Source organism: Myxocyprinus asiaticus, chromosome 25 (assembly GCF_019703515.2).
Source record: "Myxocyprinus asiaticus isolate MX2 ecotype Aquarium Trade chromosome 25, UBuf_Myxa_2, whole genome shotgun sequence".
Taxonomy (NCBI): Eukaryota; Metazoa; Chordata; class Actinopteri; order Cypriniformes; family Catostomidae; genus Myxocyprinus; species Myxocyprinus asiaticus.
Genome location: NC_059368.1, coordinates 32,160,777 through 32,184,390, shown reverse-complemented (window position 1 = coordinate 32,184,390; position 23,614 = coordinate 32,160,777). Strand labels below are relative to the sequence as shown.

The following is a 23,614-nucleotide window of genomic DNA, read 5'->3' as shown; positions in this document are numbered from 1 at the left end:
TATATATATATATATATATATATATATATATATATGTATACATATATATGTGTGTGTATATATATGTGTGTGTGTGTGTGTATGTATATATGTATACATATATATATGTGTGTGTGTGTGTGTGTATATATATATATATATATATATATATATATGTATACATATATATGTGTGTGTGTGTGTGTATATATATATATACACACACACACACACACACACACATATATGTATACATATATACATATATATATATATATATATATATATATATATATGCAAGATATTAACAGTGCACTAACTGATATTTTTATGTATATATATATATATATATATATATATATATATATATATATATATATATATATATATATATATGTATGTATGTATGTATGTATATATATGTATGTATATATAAAAAAATATCAGTTAGTGCACTGTTAATATCTTGCATATATATATATATATATATGTATATATGTATACATATATATGTGTGTGTGTGTGTATATATATATACACACACACACACACACACACACACATATATGTATACATATATACATATATATATATATATATATATATATATATGCAAGATATTAACAGTGCACTAACTGATATTTTTATGTATATATATATATATATATATATATATATATATGTATGTATATATATATGTATGTATATATGTATGTATATATAAAAAAATATCAGTTAGTGCACTGTTAATATCTTGCAGTATTATTTTTTTCTCTTCTTTTCGTCATCGTCATGATGCATCTTTTTGTCTTGGGGAAAATAAAAACCTTCGACAACCAAGATTTGTGGCAGTAATTTGTTAGCGAGATTAACAGTGGATGCGACCAAATTTGAGATTTCAGGATGCATTGCATCATTTAGTGAAAAATAATAATAAAATATTATGTCATCAGTGCTGTTCTCACCTAGAAGATTGTTGCATTCTTGTGTGACACATGAATAGTCTTGCCATGACATTTTAGAAGTTACGCGTCCACTGACCTGGTGTTTTTCGCCTCTCATTAGCGTAAATGTTAACATTTCTTACATTTTTGATACTTTCACTGCTTGCTTTGTTCCACCCATGTCAATCCATCCCACAATCCCCACTGCGAGTCTATTGCTCAGCTCCGATAGAGAATGAATCGAAAACGCCCACTCGCTCTGCACCAGTGGACATGTGTGGTAACAGTGCAAGAAGCACCAACACTTACATTTACCACTTTCATGGCCTAGGGTTTTAATGCCCGTCACTCTCTGTCAAACTAAAGCTTTTACAAGAAAAACAACAAAAAGAGTTTACACCTTGATTGTGACTGCATGCACTTTTGTTGTCTTTGTTGATCAGTGTCCTGGGGAAAGATGCATGCTGGAGAACAGACGGCATGCTCTTTAGAACGTGTGCAGGCCATTCACAGGATTGTGTGTGTATGTGTGTGTGTTTGTCCTCTCAATAGAATTGAATGCTTGGCTGTGAGTGATTGACGACATTCTGAAAGATAGTCCCACTGGGGGATCCGGGAACAGGCATAACTTTTATGAAATGCTCTTTTGTGGAGATGTAACCCAAGAACTTTATATGGGAGGAGTGTCTTGCTCTTTTTTCTCTCTCTCTCCATTCATGACTGGACAGCAGAAATGTGGTTTTCATTGTCTCTGTGCAGTATCCCATCGCAGTCCTCCCACTTTCATATGTCTGCATACTTTTAACATGAAATCTCTCTCTCTCTCTCTCCCTTAAAATCTCTCTCTCTCTCTACACACACACACACACACTGCTCACATTGCAGAAAAATCAATTGTGTAATTGAACATACAGCTGTGACTTCATATGATGTGTGAAAAGCTGGACCTGATGTTCAGTCAGACTTTAAGATGCTATCTGAGCATTGCTATGAGTGGATTCAGAGAGCATTTTAAACAAAATTTCATTTTGTTTTTACCAAAATTACTTTTGCCATGAGTGGGTAAGTCTGTTAACTCCCATGTCAATGGAGTACATCAGCATTTACAGAGGGGAAAGTGTTTATGGTGTGTGTATTTGTCCTTGTCTGTAAGAGAGGACAAGCCTGAGCTTAAATTCTGCATTGTTCTTAGGAACTGATTGTTTTCTGTTTAGTTATTGTCTATAATGCAAGCACCAAAGTATTTAAATGTGACAGCAATGATTGTTCATTAAAACACATTGCTTGTCCAGTAACAACTATAGTTAAATGTGCCAAGATGGCACCTTATTGCAAATTTAAAATAGCAAATTTTATTTGTAATGTTTTACAGTGTCATTATTGGTGGTAACTTTGTTAGAGGGGGCCGGCAACTTGTGTCAACGCCATTACAGGGTGATATTCAGTCAGTCACAGAGCTCAACACTGTATGGAGCAGATTAGAAAGTGTACACACAGGACATGTTTTTGTGTTAAAAAAATGGTTAGACAGCAGAACTGAACAGAATAGAATGTGAGGTCTAAAGACACATTTTTAAAATTTTAACTATTTTTATCTTGCCGTCTTGAAACGTTACGCTCATACCATGAGACGCTGAAAAAAACAGCAAGACATAATGCAAAACACATCTGTCTGATGCATATGTACACTACCAGTCAAAAGTTTAGATACACCTACTCATTCTTTCCTCCCCAATTTGGAATGCCCAATTCCCAATGCGCTCTAGGTCCTCGTGGTGGCGTAGTGACTCGCCTCAATCCGGGTGGTGGAGGACGAATCTCAGTTGCCTCCGCATCTGAGACCGTCAATCTGTGCGTCTTATCACGTGGCTTGTTGAGTGTGTTACCGCGGAGATGTAGCGTATGTGGAGGCCCACGCTACCCTCCGCGGCATCCACGCACAACTCACCACGTGCCCCACCGAGAATGAGAACCACACATTATAGAGACCACCAGGAGGTTACCCCATTTGACTCTACCCTCTCTAGCAACCGGGCCAATTTGGTTGCTTAGGAGACCTGGCTGGAGACACTCAGCATGCCCTGGATTCGAACTTGCGACTCCAGGGCTGGTAGTCAGCGTCAATACTCACTGAGCTACCCAGGCCCCCCACACCTACTCATTCTTTGGGAATAATAGTGAAGTCATCAATTAACACAAATGGAAGTTATGCAATGAACAAAAATGTTTAACAAATCAAAATATCTTATTTTTATCTTCAAAGTCACCACTATATTTTACAGCTCTGCACACTCAAGTCTTTCATCCAATTGGAGGTATCCACCTGAGATGCTTTTAAACAGTATTGAAGAAGTTCCCATGTATGCTGGACATATGCTTCCTGCCTCTCCTTCACTGTCAAGTCCCAAAAAAAAAAAAAAAAAACTATTATCATAATAATAAAAAAAGAACATTGATAACACTTTACAATAAAGTTCTATTAGTTAACATTACATTAGCAAATGCATTATGTGTCACGTTAACATATGCAACTTTTAATGTTAAAAACGTGCTAGTATCAGAGGCTATTTAGAGTGGTGGTGGTGGTGGTAGTGGACTAAAGCACTGAACTGGTAAGCAAAAGGTTGTTGGTTCAATCCCCACAGCCACCACCATTGTGTCCTTGAGCAAGGCACTTAACTCCAGGTTGCTCCAGGGGGATTGTCCCTGTAATAAGGGCACTGTAAGTCGCTTTGGATAAAAGCATCTGCCAAATGCATAAATGTAAATGTAATGTAAATTTAGTAGAGACGGTCCACTTCTGTTAAAATTAATGGTAGAAAATGGAACACCCAGCCAAGGAGCTCCAAGTGCCCAATGGTCAATGGATGTAGAAAGGAAGTCCCGCCTTACAGTTTGAAGAGCCAATCATCTTTTAGATACAGACATAGCCTGTCAGTCAACTCAAACATGTATGCGCATTAGCTAAACAAGCCTAGAATTTTTTAGCGTAATATGAGGTGAAGCAGCACAATTTATTATTCCAATGTTGTCAGATTTTATTGCTAATTCAAAATATATTCTTTGATCGTAATCTTGACCAACCGTTTTTGAGATTTCGGCATTTCCCCATTCAAGTAGATTGGAGCTGCACTGTCATGACTGGAAATAGCCTCCCGAGTGCGTTCCAAAGTTGACCGACAGTGGACTGACTTTGACTAGTATGGGAATTTTAATATTTAACCAAGAATTGTAAGTGCTGTAAAAGTTTAGTTAATAGTTAATTCATGTTAACTGATGTAGTTTACTAATGTTACCAAATACAATCTTGTGTTTCCGTAACATTTTAGTTTTGTAAAGAAAGATATACATAGTGAGATTTTATATTTTTCTGCACAACTCAAGCATTTATGCATAAGCGCTTGGATCAAATGGTTTTTAAAATGATGAAATATAAATTCAATCATGTGTGTCCAGACTTTTTGACTAGTAGTGCAGATATACCAACAATAAAAAAATAACACAAACAGAACTCACTCCATCCCCCCACTTCTCAAGTACTTGGCTGATTTTTCCATCAAGTACTCAAGTTGTCAAAAATGTTGAAATATTCTTCCTGTGGGTAAATGTATACATCACGAAAGCATATCACATCATAATCAAGGATAAATAGATGATTGGAGGGTTATAGCTGTCATAAATACAAATCACTATAAATAACAAATAAAAAAGAGTGGATTGGAGGTGAGTCCTTAAATTATAAACAAACAAATACAAACGTGAAGAATATTTACAGACCAGCATCACACCTGAAAGCTGTTGGTGCCTGGCAAACAGTACGGCCCAGTGCCAGTCCTTATTGTTACAGATACACGTCAGTAAAGGGTGTACGGCAAAGGTGTTGTCAGTGGTGGATATCTGGTTTGTTAAGATCTTTGATTAAAAGCCTTTATTTGAGGCTTTGATGTCCTCTGTCCAAGCTATGAGGATGAGGAAGAGTCAGAAGAAATGGGACAGCAGTGAGGATGAAGGGTTTGCAATGGAAAAGAATATGAAAAAGAGAATGTTGATGAAGGTCCATAAAAGAATATGGAAGAGATGAAGAAGAGCAGAGGATGCTGATGTTGACCATCTCCTAGTCTGACTTTGACCAAGAATTTCTGAGTTTGTCTTCTCTGTGTGGGGATGGACAGTTCAAGGGACAAAATGACATCGATGTGAGAGTCGCAGGTCCTTCCACTCCACCGTAAGTAGACTTTCGTGATTTTTTTATTGGTACTCAGTGCTGTACCAATGATGACTATACTGTGTTTTACATATCAGTCCTCATAAACGTGAACTTGTGATTATAAATAAGTGCTGAAGTGAATTATGAGTACATTCAAGGAATTTAGACTCATTTGGTTGGAATTTAGACTCATTGAGGGTTGTGGCATCATGACCTCAGTCTATTGGCCGGATCATCATACGGACCGATTTGAGTGAGTAGAACCCGCCTCCATACTCAGCCCAGAAGATTCCATCCTGGAACTTGCTGCGATACACACCACCAGAGTACCACACCCCATTCAGATTTGTTTGACCACATGCGTTGTACCACCAACCGCCTTTGTGGAAATGAGCACAGTTGCCTGCAGACAGAGAAAGAATGAGAGTGTGGAAGGAAAGAGAATTCCAAGGATAGAAGAAAGGGAATTGAATGTAATGAACCAATATAATAAATCTTTTTAAAACATGACAGGACTTGGAATTTTTGATTTTCACATTTGCTAGAGTCTGCACAACACAAAATGTACTCTGGTTCATGTTATACATTCCTTGGAGTGTCCCCAAGGTCAGAAGATGGTTATTCTGCCTGTTAATGCCTGACCTGTAAAGGCGTCTTTATCACGGTCTAGTGTCGTGAAGGGTTTTCCGTTGTGGCTGGTGAGTGAGTCTCCAGCATTGCCCTGGTAGGTGCCCAGTCTTAGCCTGAAGGTCTCGCTCTCGGGTTCCAGGTGAAAACTGCTGTACTCGGCGTACACTTTCTTCCCCACCCAGTCCTCCAACTCCACCAGCAATTTGTAATCTTCCTGCTTAGCCAAGTTATAGATGTTCTCCAATCCCAGCCAGTGCTCTCCATCTATGTTTCCAAAGCCTTTCTGTGGGGGAGAAAGAGGAAGGGAAGGAGATAGATTGTAATAGAGGCAGACTGTGTGTAACAGAGGAGTTTGACCTTTTTTCCAATGGAAATAGTTAGAGATTAGCGAGACCAATGAGTGCCTAATACAAGTTTTTAGTGTGTATTGTGGTTTATGTGTATTCATCCAACAGTGTGCAGTGATTCACAAAGAGAATTTGCATTTATTGCACACATTTAACTTTGACTTCCAATTCACTCAATCTGGTAAGTGCAGATGCTCGACTTCGAGTAAAACAGTGTCACACTCCTAAGACAGATTTTCGGGAACTTGAGAACTACTTTTATAAAGGCATAACTGGATTTATCCATTGATTTCAGAAGTGTGCAAGGGGGAAATGGCCCTATTTAGGCCACTGGTCTTGGAAAAGGAATGAATAATGTGCATCGGGTGTACAAGCCTCCAATATATCTTAACTCTATTTCTTTGGTTTCCTAAAGTTGAAATGTCTTTGCCTGTTTAGCAGTCTCAATTTACTCATAAAACTTCTCATTAAAAATCTCATGAAACTTCTGTGCATTGAATTTGTTTTGACAAATTTGATGGGCATTATTTTGGAAAGGATTGCATGCCTTTGTATAATCTAGTAAATAATTGGGTTGGTCTTATTTAGAACCTTATCACACATTCAATCTCTTTCATAATTTCACCCGTACACACAAGTTATGGAGAGCAGTTATCTCTAGAAGTTGTCCTATTTCCCTGTTTATTATCAGATGTTTCAGACTGACTGGATAATAAATGAGTGCCTTAGTTTTTCATGGTAGTTGGCCTACATTGAGCTGTGGGTTTGTGATATCTGCACTTACCTTGTAGTTTTCCCAGTTCCTGAAGAAGTTGACTGAACCATCTTTCCTTCGCTGAAAAACAGTCCAGCCTCCATTGTCTAATTTATGCTCACACCAGGCCTGAATAAGTTTATCACTGCCTTCTGCCTTCAACAGATACATCCCACTGGTAGTATGCCCTGCCTGCCGCACCTGGAAACAGTCTCTGAATGGCCCTGAGGAAGATAGAGTGAAATGTAACTGAGTTTCTGATTAAGAACTGCATAGCTCTCGGCATACATATCTGGATCAAAAAAGTGAAATTGATGACTAATCCCCTAACTGCGGAGCCATTCAAACCTAGTGTTTCCAGAGAAAAGCATATTTATTGCCACACAACTGTGACCAGCGGAAGTTTGTAGGGTGCAGTTTTCCTCACCATTGAGAGACACTGTTTTCTTAACTGAAAGCACTCCCAGAGAGTCCTCTGAGATCTGGACTGGTCCTCCATGCCCTCACTATTCTCAACAAGATCTCAATATCCCAGCAGTCAAATGTGGCTGAAGAATGAATGCCTTGCTCTGTCCTGATGAAGTTACCATGCCAGACACCAGCTTAGGACTTGTGTTACTCCCTCTTCCTTTGGTTATTTTCCGCTCATTTTACTTTTTCCTCTTTACCTTGAGCTTAAGCTAAAGTAATTATCAGTCAAATAGGGGTGAGCCAGAGAGGGAGAAAGAGCGAGAGATTCCCCTCTGCCAGGGGCCCTTTGGGTGGTATGGTTGGTGTGTTGTATGAGAGGAGGTTTCCTGTGTTGAGAGGAAGTTCTTTAGTAGCTCTCGCTGTGTTGAAACAGCTGTGTTAACCAGCCAGGTCCCAGTGTGGCCCTGACCGCCTGTCCATGAATGACAGCCTTTGAGCTTACACAGACAGGCACTGTGCCAAATAGCTTTGAGCGGCAGACGTTTGCAGAGTAGTGGAGATGGTGTTTTCTCTGCTTGGGTCCAAGAGGACCCTGAAACATACCTGCATCTTGGAGTTATCCGAAACCACTCACTGAAAAGCTTGTTTTTGTAGAAATAATACATCTTCATCAGCAAAATGTTTTTTGTTGTTCCTGTCACACAAAAAACACTGCTGTAAAACCCCAGAGTTAAGAAAAGTGTTTTGCTATGGTCAGCTGCAGCCATAATTATCTGTGTTTCGGTGAAGTGGACTATAGTGAACTGTCATTAGTGGGCAGTCATGAGCGAATCAGATCCTATTGAGGTACATCGGCCACATGAGAGACTGTTCTCGTCACAACTCTGGAGCCATTTGCTGAGCTGCTCAGAGATTTTATCATTGTTTAAGTCTTGGTTTGATACTGATGATCTGCTGCATTGGCAGTTGAGATCGTTTATTGTGAAGTATGGGTATGTCAGAGAGAAAGTGAATGGAAGAAAGCCAGTACTGGAGTATTTGTTTGGAGATGTGCGTTGGATGTGATGTTTATATATATCTACTTAATACTTTATCAGTGAAGGCTTAAGTCTAAAACCACCATCTCACACTTAGACATGCCACATGTTTGGTCTGCCCGGTTTGGGGTCATGATCTGCTGATACGGTCAAAGTTGAAGAAATGGAAATGTTCTCCATTGTGTTTATGGAGGTTAAGTCATGAGTTGATAGTCTGTGGTGATGGTGAATGTGTTTCTCTCTCTTCTCAAGCTATTGGTTCTGTTCCAAAACCAAGTGAGCTGCCCTCCTTGGCAGCATTTTAGGCATCATATTGTAGTTGCAAGGTTCCAAACAGGTTTTCTTGTTTGGCCAAATTCTAAGGCAGCATTGCATGCATATTACGTGGATAAGACAATCCTAGATTTCGTTGTTGAGGCAAATATTGATTAGTTAGATAGTAGAGCATTAAGTCATTAGCTTGGCAATATTCAAACATCAGACTCTATTGCAATCAACTCTTGAGTTAGTCACATCTCTTGTGTTCTTATCCTGAGGAACTGTATCTATGTTATGCCCAAAAAAAGCATTTAAAATCAGTCACCATGACTCTAGAAGGTAGCTGCCTATGTAGATATTTTACACCTAAATTGGGGGGGGGTTGAGAGCGTTTCTGACCCCATCGGCAGTGGTCTCTGGCGGGACCGTACCGGTTGCACCCCAATAAAAAATGGAGAGAACAACTCTCCAGTGGAAGCAGAACAAACTCGGACAAACCTGAATAACAGACAGAATAAAATGCATGCAGAGCCATGCAAATTAGTGTTGTCATGGTACCAAAATGTCAGTAGTACCAATACCAGTGAAATTTCACGGTTCTCTATACCAATTTAGACATAATTTCTATGTGTGTTTTTTCTACATTGTGGCTGATTTATAGATTGTATTTCACAAATCCCCCCCAAAATGCTGCATTATAGTCTTTCCCATTTGTTTCCTTTGGCCGGTCAATTTTGACTGCAAAGGTAAAAGGTGTTGCTTTTTTATATGACCACTTAAACCTATGGAATCAATTCCATTTTGTGTGTGTGTGTGTGTTCAGATAGTAAGTGGGAGCAAAGTCATCAAGTCTTGCCCCTATCAGATAAAGGAAACCAAATTTATTAAATTGGAAAAATCGATTCTGGCCAAAAATGACCGTAAGTAATAGGAGGGCTCAATGATGTTTTTGATGATACTGACTTCCAACCTGCGCTGTAGTCGCCATATTTGATTTGGGTGCTGTAAACAGCTCATCAAGGATTTGATTTGAGACTGAATTACGTCTTTTCAGTCTACTTTTACAAATGTTTTGTGATTTTTTTTTTATTTTTTTTTTTTTTTATGATTAACACTTTTATTGATTCAGACACATGAAACAGAAAAGCAAACATATATACACTGAATCAACTTTTAACCCCCATAATTCCCTTTCGCCCTCCTAATCTCCAACCCCACCCTGACCCTCAACAAATGTCCCTGTGTTCCAACTTGAGAATACACAAAAAATAAAAAAAATAAAAACAAAATATGCAACAGCAAAAATATGCTAATATTATAATGTGCTATTGAACACACCAGTTTAGTTGTTTTTAATTATTTAATAATTATAGATTAATAATAATTATTATTTTCCAGAACTTTCCAGAACATTTTTTTAAGTTTAATTTTATTTTATTATCAAAATGATGTCTAATCAATAAATTCTTAAAACTTTTAACAAGTGAAAATAGAACTTTTCAACATGCCATTGCATTTCTTTTGCCAAACTTTTATTCAACAGCTGTCTTGCTTGTGATATTTTGATTAATAATAATAATTATTATTATTATTACAGTGAATATTACATTTTACTATACATTTGTAATATATTTTTATTCAATTTCAGGCATCTAGATTTTATTTTGAATTATGCTTTTATTAGTGCCCGACCAATATTAGCCTTTCACCGATATATCGGTATTGCCGTATATTTTACCGATATGCGCAGATATGAAAACTTTTTTCAGAACATATAATGCAGAAAACAATGCTTTAGAATTGGTCTCATTTTGTAGTTTGTCCAGCAGAGCGCACTCCGACTCCACTGTTTACAGAGCTGACTCTCAACTGATGGTGGCTCTGCAGACAGGGAGGAGTTAGGCGTTACGGAGTTGAGCCTTCTCTTCTCGGTAAATTTCTAATTAGTTTGTGAAATACATACTGGAAAGTTAATAAACAATGACCCCATCATTTTCCCTTTTCAGAATAACTAATATAACATTAACCCTGTCCCGACAACCATGTCACTCATGTCTGTTTGCTGTTAGCCAGCTATAGTTTGTCAGTGCAGTCAGTAATGGAGCAGATTGAAAGGTAAACATCAGAGCATCTTTTTGCTGCTCAACAGACAACGTTGCGGTGGTGGATTGTGTCTGTTGGGTGTTGATTTCACGCTACGTTGTTAACCTAGATGGTGAGATGCAGTGCTGGTCCATCTTTTACTCTCCGTGACAATGAGTTTATAGCTAACTAGCTAACCACGTAGCTACTTTCACTGCTTGTCAGCTGAGTGGAAGCTAATGTGTAAACATGTAGTCACCAAACTGTTTTGTTCAGGATTCACAGTTTGGTGCCCCCTTCAACCGAACAATTACAGTCATTGCATTTACAAAATGTAATATTTAAGTCTGGTTTTCCACCGTTGAAAGTTTCCCCTGAACTTGTATAGCAGAATACGGTGTAACACCGCTGTCGCTGTTTATCTTGTCTCGACAGGTGTAAATGCTTGTTTTACAACCTGCCAATAATTGACTGGCTGTATTAAAATAGTCAGCATTTGACTGATACTAAACAGTATTACCAATGTTTATTTAGATATTTATTTTATTTTCATTTATTCTTTATTTTAATGGTCAGCATTTGACTGATACTAAACAGTACTGATGTTTATTTAACTACTTATTTTATTTGTATTTATTCTTTATTTTAATGGTCAGCATTTGACTAATACTAAACAGTACTGATGTTCAACTATTTATTTTATTTTGATTTATTCTTTATTTTAATGGTCAACATTTGACTGATAGTAAACAAAGTACTTTTATTTAGCTATAATTTAAATGTATTCTTTATTTAAATGGTCAGCAACTGACTAATATTGAACATACATTACTGATGTTTATTTAGCCATTTATTGTATTTTTATTTATTCTTTATTTTAATGGTCAGCATTTGACTGATACTAAAAGTATTTTTGTTTATTTAGCTATAATTTAAATGTATTCTTTATTTAAATGGTCAGCATTTGAATGATACTAAACAGTACTGATGTTTAACTATTTATTTTATTTTGATTTATTCTTTATTTTAATGGTCAACATTTGACTGATACTAAACAAAGTACTTTTGTTTATTTAGCTATAATTTTAATTTATTCTTTATTTAAATGGTCAGCAACTGACTGATATTGAACATACAGTACTGATGTTTATTTAGCTATTTATTGTATTTTTATTTATTCTTTATTTTCTCAGTGTTCATTTCTAGAATTTGTTGACAATGTATAATAATAGTGTCAAATATTCTTTGTTAAAAATATGTTTAAGAAAACAGCCTTCTGAGTACCTTTGCATAGTCATATCGGTGCAAAATTGGTGAACAATCCACATAGAAAAGGTCTGTTTTCATTCCAGCTAAAAAATTAACTATATCGGCCACCATATCGGTAATCGGTGAAAAATCTCATATCGTCGGGCTCTAGCTTTTATTATGATGTGTGTGTTTTGCCGGATGCTTCACTTTTCCGGATAAACAGTTCGTGGGCCTAGTGTGATCATTGAAGACTTAAGTCACGTCTGAAATCTCATCTCTTTACAATGGCCTTTGAGTCTGACAAATGAAATGTAGGACACAGTTTTGGAGTGTTTGTATTTTAGACTACTGGTGTTTGTGTATGTGGTAATTCTGAAATGTTATGTTTATATTTTATTACTGTGAAGCACTTTGGTCAACTTTTGGTCAATATCAAATGTGATATAAATAAAGCTGAGCTGAGATTAAAGCACAAATGCTGTGATTTTAATAATATATATATATTAATTATTTTTTTATTTTTTTATTTTTTTACATGTGCTGCGTGGTTCAAAAAGTTCTCTGCTCTGTCATCTCATACAATGTGAATGATTCTCAGTGTCTGTGGAGTTTCTAGTGGATGAGCGGTCGGATTTATTTAAAGTACACAGCTCTTCCAGAGTAAGATTGCAGCCTTTAGCAGTTTAATAAATCACATTAGGACATGTCACAATTTAAATTTGATTGTCCATTTCAGTGTACAAGCAGAAACAGAGCACGTGCTCAAAATAAGCATGTGAGCATTTTAAAACAGTCATGTGTCAGTCATACTGTATAGAGTCAGTGCTCGGTACTACCAGTACTGCAGAAACACTGGTATTGTTACATCTTTTTTATTTTAGTATAGATTTAGTACCGAGTAGTAGTAGACTTGGTACCAAAGTACCAGTAGTTTTGACAGCACTAATGCAAATTTACCTCTACTTTGATATTGTATAACTACAAGCTGCCTGTTAAGATGGAGATTGAAATGCTGGAGACAAGCAGCAGAGTAAGCCCTTGCTTAGCATTGTGTGCCCATGCAAAGCCAAGGTCAAAGTGCTGTAAAAAGAATAAATTATTTGTACTGTAATTTTTTTTTTTTTCTGCTCTCCATAATGCTTTTCTCTCAATATTTTTTAATAGTTATACATAATGGGAGTTAGAGTACACTTAATGGGATGTACTTCTTCTTACTTATAGAGACACCCATGTTTTGTCATTGTCTGATGTCTACCGCTATTATTGTCAGACATAACAACAGCTTGTTCCATTTTTCTGGAAACTGTTTTTTTTTTTTCCCAGAACACATCATCATGGAAATTGTTTTCATGTTTAGATTTGCTGGCAGAGGCAGCCTCTCTGTACTATGAAGGGGAAAAGGGTTTTTGAGGATTGCTGGGTAAGTGGTTAAAGAGGAAATATTGTAGCTTTTATCTTTTTATGTTCTTGTTTTACTGTATCTTCTGTGTAACTACTACTCACTGTACAGATGTAATTTGCTTCGATTATGAAGACTGCATATACTGAAGCCAAGTCCACCTTATAACATCAGTTTACCCCTACTTCACTCTTCTCTGGCTGACCATCTTTAAACTTCTTCAGATTTCTCTGGAAGCATTGTTTGCACGTGTGCACTCAGGAATCTGTGAGCTCATTTTTTGTTTTCATGGGCTGCAAGAGAGGATTCCGTAGAAACAGAACAGAGGATTCTTGGATTTGTCTCAGCAACTTTTGGCATTACAACACGGCACAAGTTGTTCTTGGCTGTGTGTTCATGGTGTAGGGGGATGAAATCTCACACTTTCTGCCCTATGTCGCACTCTCTTGAGAAACTTATACCACCAGCAGAACACATACCACCAGCAGAGAACACTGCAATTGGTGGCACAGCAATTGGTGTTGTCTTTTAGCATTTTTTTGATAGAGGTAGATGAGAAGACAGGAGATGAAGGGAAGAGAGAGAGGGAGTTGGATTGGTACTTGACACGAGCCAGAATCGAGCTCCCATTTCCCGTATGATAGCCACTGCTCTTCATATATGTTCCTGTATGCACACAAACACAAATGTTTATGTCTCCCTGATTTGAAGTATTCATTTCAGGTCTCTACTAACAAGGTGATGAGTTAAATTAGGTCTCCTAGATTAATAAGGAGACATCGAAAAGGTGTACTGTTCGTGTGCCTCCAGGAACAAGGTTTGGAAATACTGATGTACACTAACTGCTAGACCATGACTTTGACAAGTTATGTAATATTGTACCTTACAGAATTCTGATTCTCTGTTATACTTAAGGTAATTTAATCTCTCTCCCTTGTCACTTACCATCTGAGGTGAGGGTGCCCTGGGGAGGTGGTGGGATCCCCAGGGGGTCGGGCGTTGGGGTATCCATCAGTGATCCCCTTGGAAAAGCTTGGTTGTTGTTGTCTCTCTGAATCTCATTGGTGAAGCGGTTGTTGTTGGTTGGAATGCTCTCTGGCACCACCTGCACCAATGGCGGCGCTGCTGGCAGATCTTGACGCCCATATCCACGGAGACAGCGCTCTTCCATTGCGGCAATAAGCACCGATTGGTTATTGACAGTGGCTGCAAGGCCTGCGAAACGCAACTCCAGCTCTTTGTAGCGGGAGGCTAGGCGGAGCATTTCGGTGGTGACGTTCAGCACACGGTTCTCCAACTGTGCCAGTTCCAGGGAGTTGTCCCTCTTGCGGATGATCTCATGAAGCAGCTGCATGTAAAGCTGTGTCACCCGGGAATTCATATTACGGGACTCTTTGCGCAAAAGCTTCATTTCATTTACCAAGTTCCCATCCACATCCGCCACTAGTTGAAGCATCTCAATCTCCCTCCGCTGCTTGGATAGGATCTCCCTCACATCAGCAATGTCCATACGGGTCACACGGTCCTTGTCTGGCTCGGGCCCAGTGGCAGAAGCACAGATCGGACCAGTGATTTTTTGCTGAGGAATCAAGAAAGTGTAAGCACACTTTTTGGGGTCATCAGCAGGTGCCCGCCGCCTCCGTGATTGCAGAAGTTCATTTCCTGAGTAACTCTTACAGAACATGCAGATGGAGAGGCAAAGCATGATGCTCCATGTAATGTTTCTCATGGTTGCCTCTGTAAACACCTCCCCTACTTTTGGATTTGTTCCTCTACTGTTTGCCCTTCTCTTCCTCCTCTATCTCTCTATCCCTCCAATGCTTTACCTGTAAGAAGAACACAAACAAGCGTCATGTAGCAATAATGCACACCATATGTCTGTTGCCCTTTTAAAAATGGATTTACTCACACTCTGTCCTACATAGGCTTCAGTAAAATTACTAAATTCAATGGTTAGTTACCTCTCCTCAATACTTGCTGGCAATTCCATTTCCTTACTCTTCACCTAAGAAGGGCTATTTTGAAGACATCCAACTTGGTAAGAGACATAACATGAATGTCCTGTGTTTACTAAGCCAGAGGCACTGTTACAAAGAATCCAAAGTGTTGAGAGTTACAGGTGGGGAGTGAGTAATAGAGAGAGAATATTAAATACAGGTAGGAAATGGAGCAAAGAGGCAATAAGTCTTTTTTATTTATTTTTTTCAGCTTTTTGCTTATCTGTGTGTTATTATCTCAGCCCCTGATATTCAGTATGACAGGCAGAAGATGTGTGAGTCATAGACAGAGATCTAAATATAGCTAATGGAGACTAAGTCCAAATGGGGTGAAAATAATGGGGTGCTAGAAAGATATACTGTATGTGGACAGACCAGGTTTTAATTGATGGAGAACATGATTGTGCTTTTGAGAGTTTTTATGTGTCCGCAGTATGAATGAGTCTTTTGCCGTTTTCAATGGAATGCATTAGTGAAAAGTGTGTATTAGCAGTTCAGCATGTTACACAAACCTTGCCCCACTCTGCTCTCACAGGCACCCTGGCCTGCTACTCTGTCTCATCTCAGACACTTAAATTAAACACACACACACCCTCATGTTCACGTCCAGATGCTTCACATCCTCCACTAACCAATGCCCATGTCCAGATGCTTCACATCCTCTGCTAACAACTCATCACTCCTAGGGCATTTTAAACACTCAGTTTGGACTAAAGCCCTTCTTCTGCCCCCACACCTCCTGTTCTATATCTCACTACCCCTTTCATCATCTCACCAGCAGTGAGGGGATCAAATTCACTGGGGCCTTCACATCTCGCTGTGCATAAGCCGTGCTAGCGATGAACTACTGAGGCCTAAGCACCGAATGTTTTCAGTAAAGCACCGAATGTTTTCAGTAAAATACTGAATGTTTGTATTCTCCTATAGTGATGTCAAAAGTACCAGTGCTTTGGTATCAAGTTGATACTAAAATATAAACATATTTAAATATTAAGATAGATATGGTATGTATAAATTAATGATATTTGTCTACAGTATTGATAACACCAAAAATGACTCTATTCAGTACCCAGTATCTTGTTGGTGGCTGCTTTCTAGAACTTCAGCAAGAAGAGCGCTTGCTACTCGCAATTGTGACTGTGTAAACAGTCAAAATGCCTGTCTTGGTGAGATATTGGAAACTGTGTTGAGTTGGTCAGTCCAAATGCAGTAAGTACCAAATACTTGGATGTATAACGCTGAAACCAACGAGTAATATGTGCTCAAGGAATTTGCAAACTTATATTCACGAGCCAGGATTTTTTGCTAAACTGTTTTATTAAGACTTTAGTAAATCTAGCAAATATTTATTTATTTATTTATTTATTATTAGCAGCTATATTAGCCTATTTATAGCCTGCTATCTTCTAAATTAGCTTAAAAAACCCAACAAATCAGCAATAGGCTAGTATGAAACATTTTACACAATGTGTGTTGGACTTCAGAAAGCTGAAAGGGACAAAATTGTGTTTTATTAAATATTTACTATATAAATGACCTCTCACAGATGTAACATTTGCACTTGTATTATAAAGTGTATTATATTCTGATATTTTATCAAAGGATGGCCCCATACATTTTAACAGAGGTCTGGGCTAAGCCCCAAATATCCACTGACCCTAGAACTGCCCCTGCTGCTTTGTATCTCACAATCTCAATCCATTTGAGTATTTAGAATGCTCCCGCTCTGAGTGCCCCAGGATGGCTGCAGTATGTTTCATAGCAGCTCTCTCCAGGAGCTGCGTTTGCCACCTCTAATCCCAGTATCACCTTTCCTTCCACACAAAGTTCTGCTTATTAATCAACACCCAGACTCTCTTGCTCAGGTGCCCCTCCCTGTTTATACAGACACACATTTTTCTCTCAGCAACTTTGCAGTCTGTGTTACTGCAAGACAAAGATGTCTGCAGACCCAACACAGGTCCACATTCATCATGGAACCAAAAACATACATCATTTGACACAATCTATATAGCCTAAGAGAAAACCGTGATAATCATATTTAAAAATGGATTTCACTACAAAAAAGAAGCATAAAATGAAATGAGTGTATTTTCTTCTCCTTTCATAATTCCAGTTACCAGGAACTTTATATTTGTGCTTGCCTGAAGGTTCTGCTGTCTGAATTGAAATGGATGGAGTCAGTAAGCTAAAGGGAACCTGAGATGCTGGATTTAAAAACGACTGAGTCTTTCTTTCAGACCTCAAATTGAAATGAAAGGTACAGTCAAACACAGCCTAATCGGGGTCGAACTAATCATACATGGTGGAGCAATCTGACACGGCAGGCTACAGACTTTGGGAAGCATGCTGTGTGAAGTGAAGACTTTATAAAATGAGAAGTGGAAGGCAAAGTTTGAAAAAACACTCTGGACTCGAGCAAAGAAATTTGGCCGCATACTGTACATAATCGTTCTTTTGGCCACTCTGCCAAGCAAGACACCTGGCCCAAAAGCTGACTTCATGGGAACAGAAGATCTCATAGAGTTCAGAACCCTGTTGATTTGTCTGTTTCTGTGAAGCTGTACTGTATCTCTTTATTTACCTCTCTTGCTCTCTTGCTCTGTCATTGCTCTACCAAATACCTTTAACTGTGCATCCAACAAACACATGGTCAATTGGATTCCCACCTGTCATTTTTCACAATCACTAAGAAAATCAATTTTAGATATTTTGGCTTAGGCATAGTAATTGGCAGCTAACATATCCAGAACAGATGTGGGAATGTCGGCTCACGCCAAAACAAAATGGTTTATGATGCAGAGGTTCAGAATGCTAACCTAGGTGATTGAAAGAGAAAACATACCTTTTAATTTGCTTATGTTTCTCTCTGTTTCACTCCCTCCCTTCAGCATCTGCTATGTGATGGAGGAAAGGCTGCATTTGTCTCCATTACACAGTCTCTCAACCTTTCACCATCACTAATAAATAGTAGTTGAAGCCTAACATATGTGAACGGCCTTAGGCTACTCACACAAGTATGCCTCACTGTAAGGCACTTATGTACCATGTTATTATCTTGGTACTCATTCTGTGGCTATGAAAGTCACTGTTGTCATTCTGTCCTTCTTTAAGAACAGTGTTTGGCACAAAGTCTCTCTTTTTCCTTTTTAACCATTTTAATTTCCTATTGCTCAACTCAAGTGGTAAACAATGGCGCTACCTATGGTCATGGGTTTGATTAACAGGGAACACAAAATCTGTAAAAGTGTGTACATTTCATGTGCTCAAACACAATTTGGATAATCACAACAGCAAAATGTATACATGTAAGTGTTATACCCCTACTCCAAGTGCTGACCAACCAATCAGAAAGAAATTTAGGTCTCGACCAGCACTTGCGCTAGTGTAGGTATGGATCATTTCAAGGATGTAAACATTAACAAAGGAATTAGAACACTGCTGACACTGAAGCATTTCTGGTATCATTACCGGATCCTTTAAAAAAGGCTCTGAGTTAACATATTTTCTCTAAGAACATCAAGCGTTTACCTGAAGAAGTGACTTATCCAGTCGTGTTGTTGATACTAAGCATCTGTGCGAGAGATGCAATGAAATTGTATCATAGTTTAGATGCTCACAATTATTTTCTCAGCGGAAAGATCGGGCATATTGGATCAATCCTATTATAATCTATGAAGCTGTCTGTGTGAGCTGCGGACAAGGTAAGGATTTCTTTTTTTAATTATAAAAATACTTTTCTCTTTCTGCTACTCCAGCTTCTCTGAGATCTTATCAGATCGATACTACATATATTGTGGAATTTTGTGTGACATTGCTTAAGTTCCTCATAAGCGTTTGCTAAATTACTAAATATAAAAGTAAATGACTTGCGCAGCTTCATTCATTATAATGGGAGCATAGTCTACCTCTCAAACCTACAGTCAGTTGGCATAACTTTAGTTCACCTACCAGAGTTAAGATGTGTGTTAAAGTTTTTAGTACTGCACATATCAAGCCGTCTTGCTTCACTGCAGTGGTTAATGCGTCCATTTATGTTTGCTTTTCCGGAGATCTAAACACTTTAATTTAATTTAGTTACAGGCATCCAGGGAGCATCCATCCACCAAACAACATGGTCCACATTTTAATAATTACATTTTATGACAATCGTGTTAACGTTAATAACGTAAATCATGTAGTCACAATGAAAGCTCCAGCTTTTGTTTTGAATGAGTTTAACAACTAGCAGGAAATGTTCAAGGGACAAAGGAGTCATTTCCTTAAACCAACAAATAGTCTTTGAAATGGTCTATAGTGTTTCTGGTCAGTAGCTAGAACAACCAGTTAGCTAACAAGTTTAAGTTCATTTAATTCGTTTTTGAAATATGGCTTTGCCAAGCAACGACTCTTTAGCTAGTTATGGTTGTGTACCACCACTGCTCTTTGGCAATCCCAAATGTTCTCTATCCTTTCCCACCCGTCTGAGTCATGCACACTCCACACTCACTATAAAATCAGCTCACTGTTCCCATGATTCATTTCATCACTCTCTTTAACTTTGTTGTGCTGTGTGAACAGCTGTGACCTTATAATGTCCCAGCCAACTGGCTCTGCTGTGTTGTGAGTAGCCATGATTCGTAGAACATGCACAGCTTCCAATATCTTTCGATACCCTTGGGTTCCTCTGTGGTTTCTGAAGTCAATATCACTTTCATGATGTCACTGAGCAGTCTTTGCAGCACTTTAAAATTTAATCCGCGCTCTTGTTTTCATTGGGTATGACCGAGCTAACATTGGTTATGGTGGCTGTCAAATACCAAATCCCAGCCATTTCTCACTGTTGAGTTAAACTCTCTATGATAATATAATTGTAGAAACTGCTGTACAGCTAAAACCTACTTAAAAAGGGTCACTAGGTTCATTTTTAGAGTTAATCGAAGGAATCAGCTTTTCCTCAATCCTGTTTTTGTCGCCTTGGTGATCCATCTTGAAAATACCAAGTAGAAGGGTATTTGCCTGGAGATATTTGTTTTAGTAAAAAAGTCTCACTTATTCCATATTTTTACAGAGGACTGCCAAAATCCTCCTCCTCTCAAGAGTATTTTTTTCTGAACCTCAGCTTAGAGAGAGGGATAGCTACTGAGTTTTGTTTATACTCGTATCTTGGAAGCCAGCATTGCCAACTGTCTCTCTCCCTTTTTACTTCTCCATCTTTGTAATTTATCTCTTATTAAATGAGTATCTATTACAGTTAATGTCCTTAAAGGGGAAGTGTGTTATATGCAGAAATAACTATAAGTGAGCAATTCAAAGGTTGATTCCACCGAAATGTGTAAATGCTCTGGCTCTGTGACTTATCAAAACATTACTCAGTTTGAGCATCCCAACAGCCTAATACACCTTCCAATGGCGTAGTTGGTTCAACCAATGTTATGAGTTTGTAGTGGGACTTATTTGTTTCCTGACCATGGCAGACAGGAAACCTTTTTTTAAACCGTATTACATTTTTGAAATCTGTTTGGTGACAAAGGTGATGCAACATGTTAACCTTTAACTCTGTAGACCCGGTACCTGGCCAAAAGCATGTAATAAGTTTATGATTACTAAATAAAAGTGCCTGGATGCACAAGTCACTCATGTGTGGTACCATGTGTAAGCTTAGAATCTTAACTTGTCATAGAATACCAACACTTTTTTATTTATGTTACAAAAAATAATGAGAAGACCTGAAAACCTCTTATGGTGTTAGGCTTTCCAACGCCACTTAGATTGATCATCTATTCAACTCAGTAGATACTCAACGAAACACGGTGCATTGAGCAAGTTTAAAAAAATACTTTGGACTCGAGCAAAGAAAGCTAGTTGCATACATAATCATTTTTTTGGTCGCTCTGCCAAGCAAGACACCTGGCCCAAAAACTGACTTCATGGGAACAGAAAATTTCATACAGCTCAGAAGTCTGTTGATTTGTCTGTTTCTGTGGAGCTGTGCTTTATCTGAACTTGTCATAGAATACCAACACTTTTGCATTTATGTTGTAAAATATAACAAGGTAAGACCTGAAAACCTCTAAGCTTTCCAACACCACCTAGCTTGATCATCTATTCAACTCGGTGGCTGAGATATTCAACGAAACATTGAGCAAGATCTACGTGCTCTAAATAGACACCCAGCTGCGTTAGAGCGGCACCTTCAAATCTGTATTTTGTGATGTTTTTCCAAGTAATTGCTGCTTTTTTGCAATAATACAGTATATTATGCATATATTATAGTCCACTGTATATGTGTAAGGTGAGCTTTTAAATTTGGGTGTAAAAAATTGCAGATTGCAGCCAAAAAATGAAATAGAGTTAAAGAAGCATTAGTTCAGTGTCATTTGTACTTCCACCATGTAATACTTGAGAGTCCAGTGAGGCAGCTTTGTCTTTTTTTTTTTTTTCTTTTTTTTTTGTGGTGATGTAAACAAGACTTTTTAATAACACTTTGTAGAGTTGGTGATGACACATCACATCTATTCTTTAGCATTTAGGGGTTTGGATTTACAGTAACCTGAATGCAAATAAAGCCAAAATATTCCTAATCAATTCATTAAATCAATCATCCAGTCTGACAATTCAAATGACTCGAGGATAATTTCAGAATTGCAAAAAGCTTCTTGGCCAGTCTGCTTTTGTGTGGTGCACTTTGGCGGGCCACCAGGGGCTGTGTTTTTCCTTGGCTGTGCTGGGTTTGGATGTGAGCTCAAGTCATTAGCTCATTGCTTCTTTCTTTCCAAGTCACCCTCCCTTATTTGCCTTTTAATGCCCAGCTATTCCTTTCAGCCTTTAGTGTGTGGCATGAAATTATGGTGACTTCCTCTGAAGTGAGTTAGAGAGTTTGGCCTCATTTGTTTTTGTGGGATTTATGCCCCAAATTTCTTTGATTTTAGCTTGTACTTATTTTTTAAGAATCTGGTCAGCTGTTTTAAGTCAAACTTTGATTGGGCAGTTGAGAGCTGTATAACCAGTTTACTAGCAGAAAACAGCGGGTAATATTAGGTGTTTTGTTAAGAGTGTTTGCGCTCTCATTGAGAAAGCTTTGATATGGCACCATAAAGTCCTATATTTTCCCACAAAGTTTATTAGCCAGAGAGTTGTGTGTCAGTTGGAGCAGTTTTACGAGAAGAAAGGATATTGCTCGGTTAGTTTAGACAAGGAAACGAAGCATCTAAACGCATTTTTCTCCATGGAGAACAAGACAAATTTGGAGGATGAACAAGCAAAACTATAAAGACAAAGAAAAAACTAATAAAGTCCAAGACAAACAGAAGTTTTCACAAACATGTTTTACTCATGGTTTAATGAATGTACTCTAGCTGTATGTAGAATATGTCCAATTCTTAATCGGCACTCTGGAAATGTATGATTTGGCTCTGAATTATGAAAGAAATCAAATCTGAGCTAGTCAACCTACCAACTAGCTACATAAACTTTTAAGAGATGTATATGTGGTTCTTTTGTTGCATAAAACACTGCAGTTATTTTGAGAGCAAAATGGTCCTAAACAGTCCACTGCTCTGACTATCCAAATGTGTGATATATTGTCAAGAGCTTCCTTAGAAGGCAGTCCCTTAGATAAGTTTTACCACATACACATATACCATATACAGGTGCTGGTCATATAATTAGAATATCATCAAAAAGTTGATTTATTTCACTAATTCCATTCAAAAAGTGAAACTTGTATATTATATTCATTCATTACACACAGACTGATATATTTCAGATGTTTATTTCTTTTAATTTTGATGATTATAACTGACAACTAAGGAAAATCCCAAATTCAGTATCTCAGAAAATTAGAATATTACTTAAGACCAATACAAAGAAAGGATTTTTAGAAATCTTGGCCAACTGAAAAGTATGAACATGAAAAGTATGAGCATGTACAGCACTCAATACTTAGTTGGGGCTCCTTTTGCCTGAATTACTGCAGCAATGCGGCGTGGCATGGAGTCGATCAGTCTGTGGCACTGCTCAGGTGTTATGAGAGCCCGGGTTGCTCTGATAGTGGCCTTCAGCTCTTCTGCATTGTTGGGTCTGGCATATCGCATCTTCCTCTTCACAATACCCCATAGATTTTCTATGGGGTTAAGGTCAGGCGAGTTTGCTGGCCAATTAAGAACAGGGATACCATGGTCCTTAAACCAGATACTGGTTGCTTTGGCACTGTGTGCAGGTGCCAAGTCCTGTTGGAAAATGAAATCTGCATCTCCATAAAGTTGGTCAGCAGCGGGAAGCATGAAGTGCTCTGAAACTTCCTGGTATACGGCTGCGTTGACCTTGGACCTCAGAAA

The 23,614-nt window shown here is 38.1% G+C and overlaps 2 protein-coding genes across 7 annotated transcripts in view; one reads left to right on the top strand and one right to left on the bottom strand.

Annotated features, from left to right (window-relative positions):
* The window catches only part of LOC127416096 (ras-specific guanine nucleotide-releasing factor RalGPS2-like), a 194,290-nt gene that overhangs the window by 124,862 nt on the left and 45,814 nt on the right, over positions 1-23,614 (top strand). The window lies entirely within an intron of this gene.
* The window catches only part of LOC127416099 (angiopoietin-related protein 1-like), a 28,681-nt gene continuing 6,915 nt past the window's right edge, over positions 1,849-23,614 (bottom strand). Inside the window, exons 2-5 of the mRNA XM_051655247.1 lie at positions 14,245-15,125; positions 6,892-7,085; positions 5,773-6,043; positions 1,849-5,533 (exon numbers count right to left, since the gene is read on the bottom strand). Coding sequence (XP_051511207.1) covers positions 5,346-5,533; positions 5,773-6,043; positions 6,892-7,085; positions 14,245-15,028 — 1,437 coding nt within the window. The 5' untranslated portion in view covers positions 15,029-15,125 and the 3' untranslated portion in view covers positions 1,849-5,345. The remainder of the gene's footprint in view (positions 5,534-5,772; positions 6,044-6,891; positions 7,086-14,244; positions 15,126-23,614) is intronic.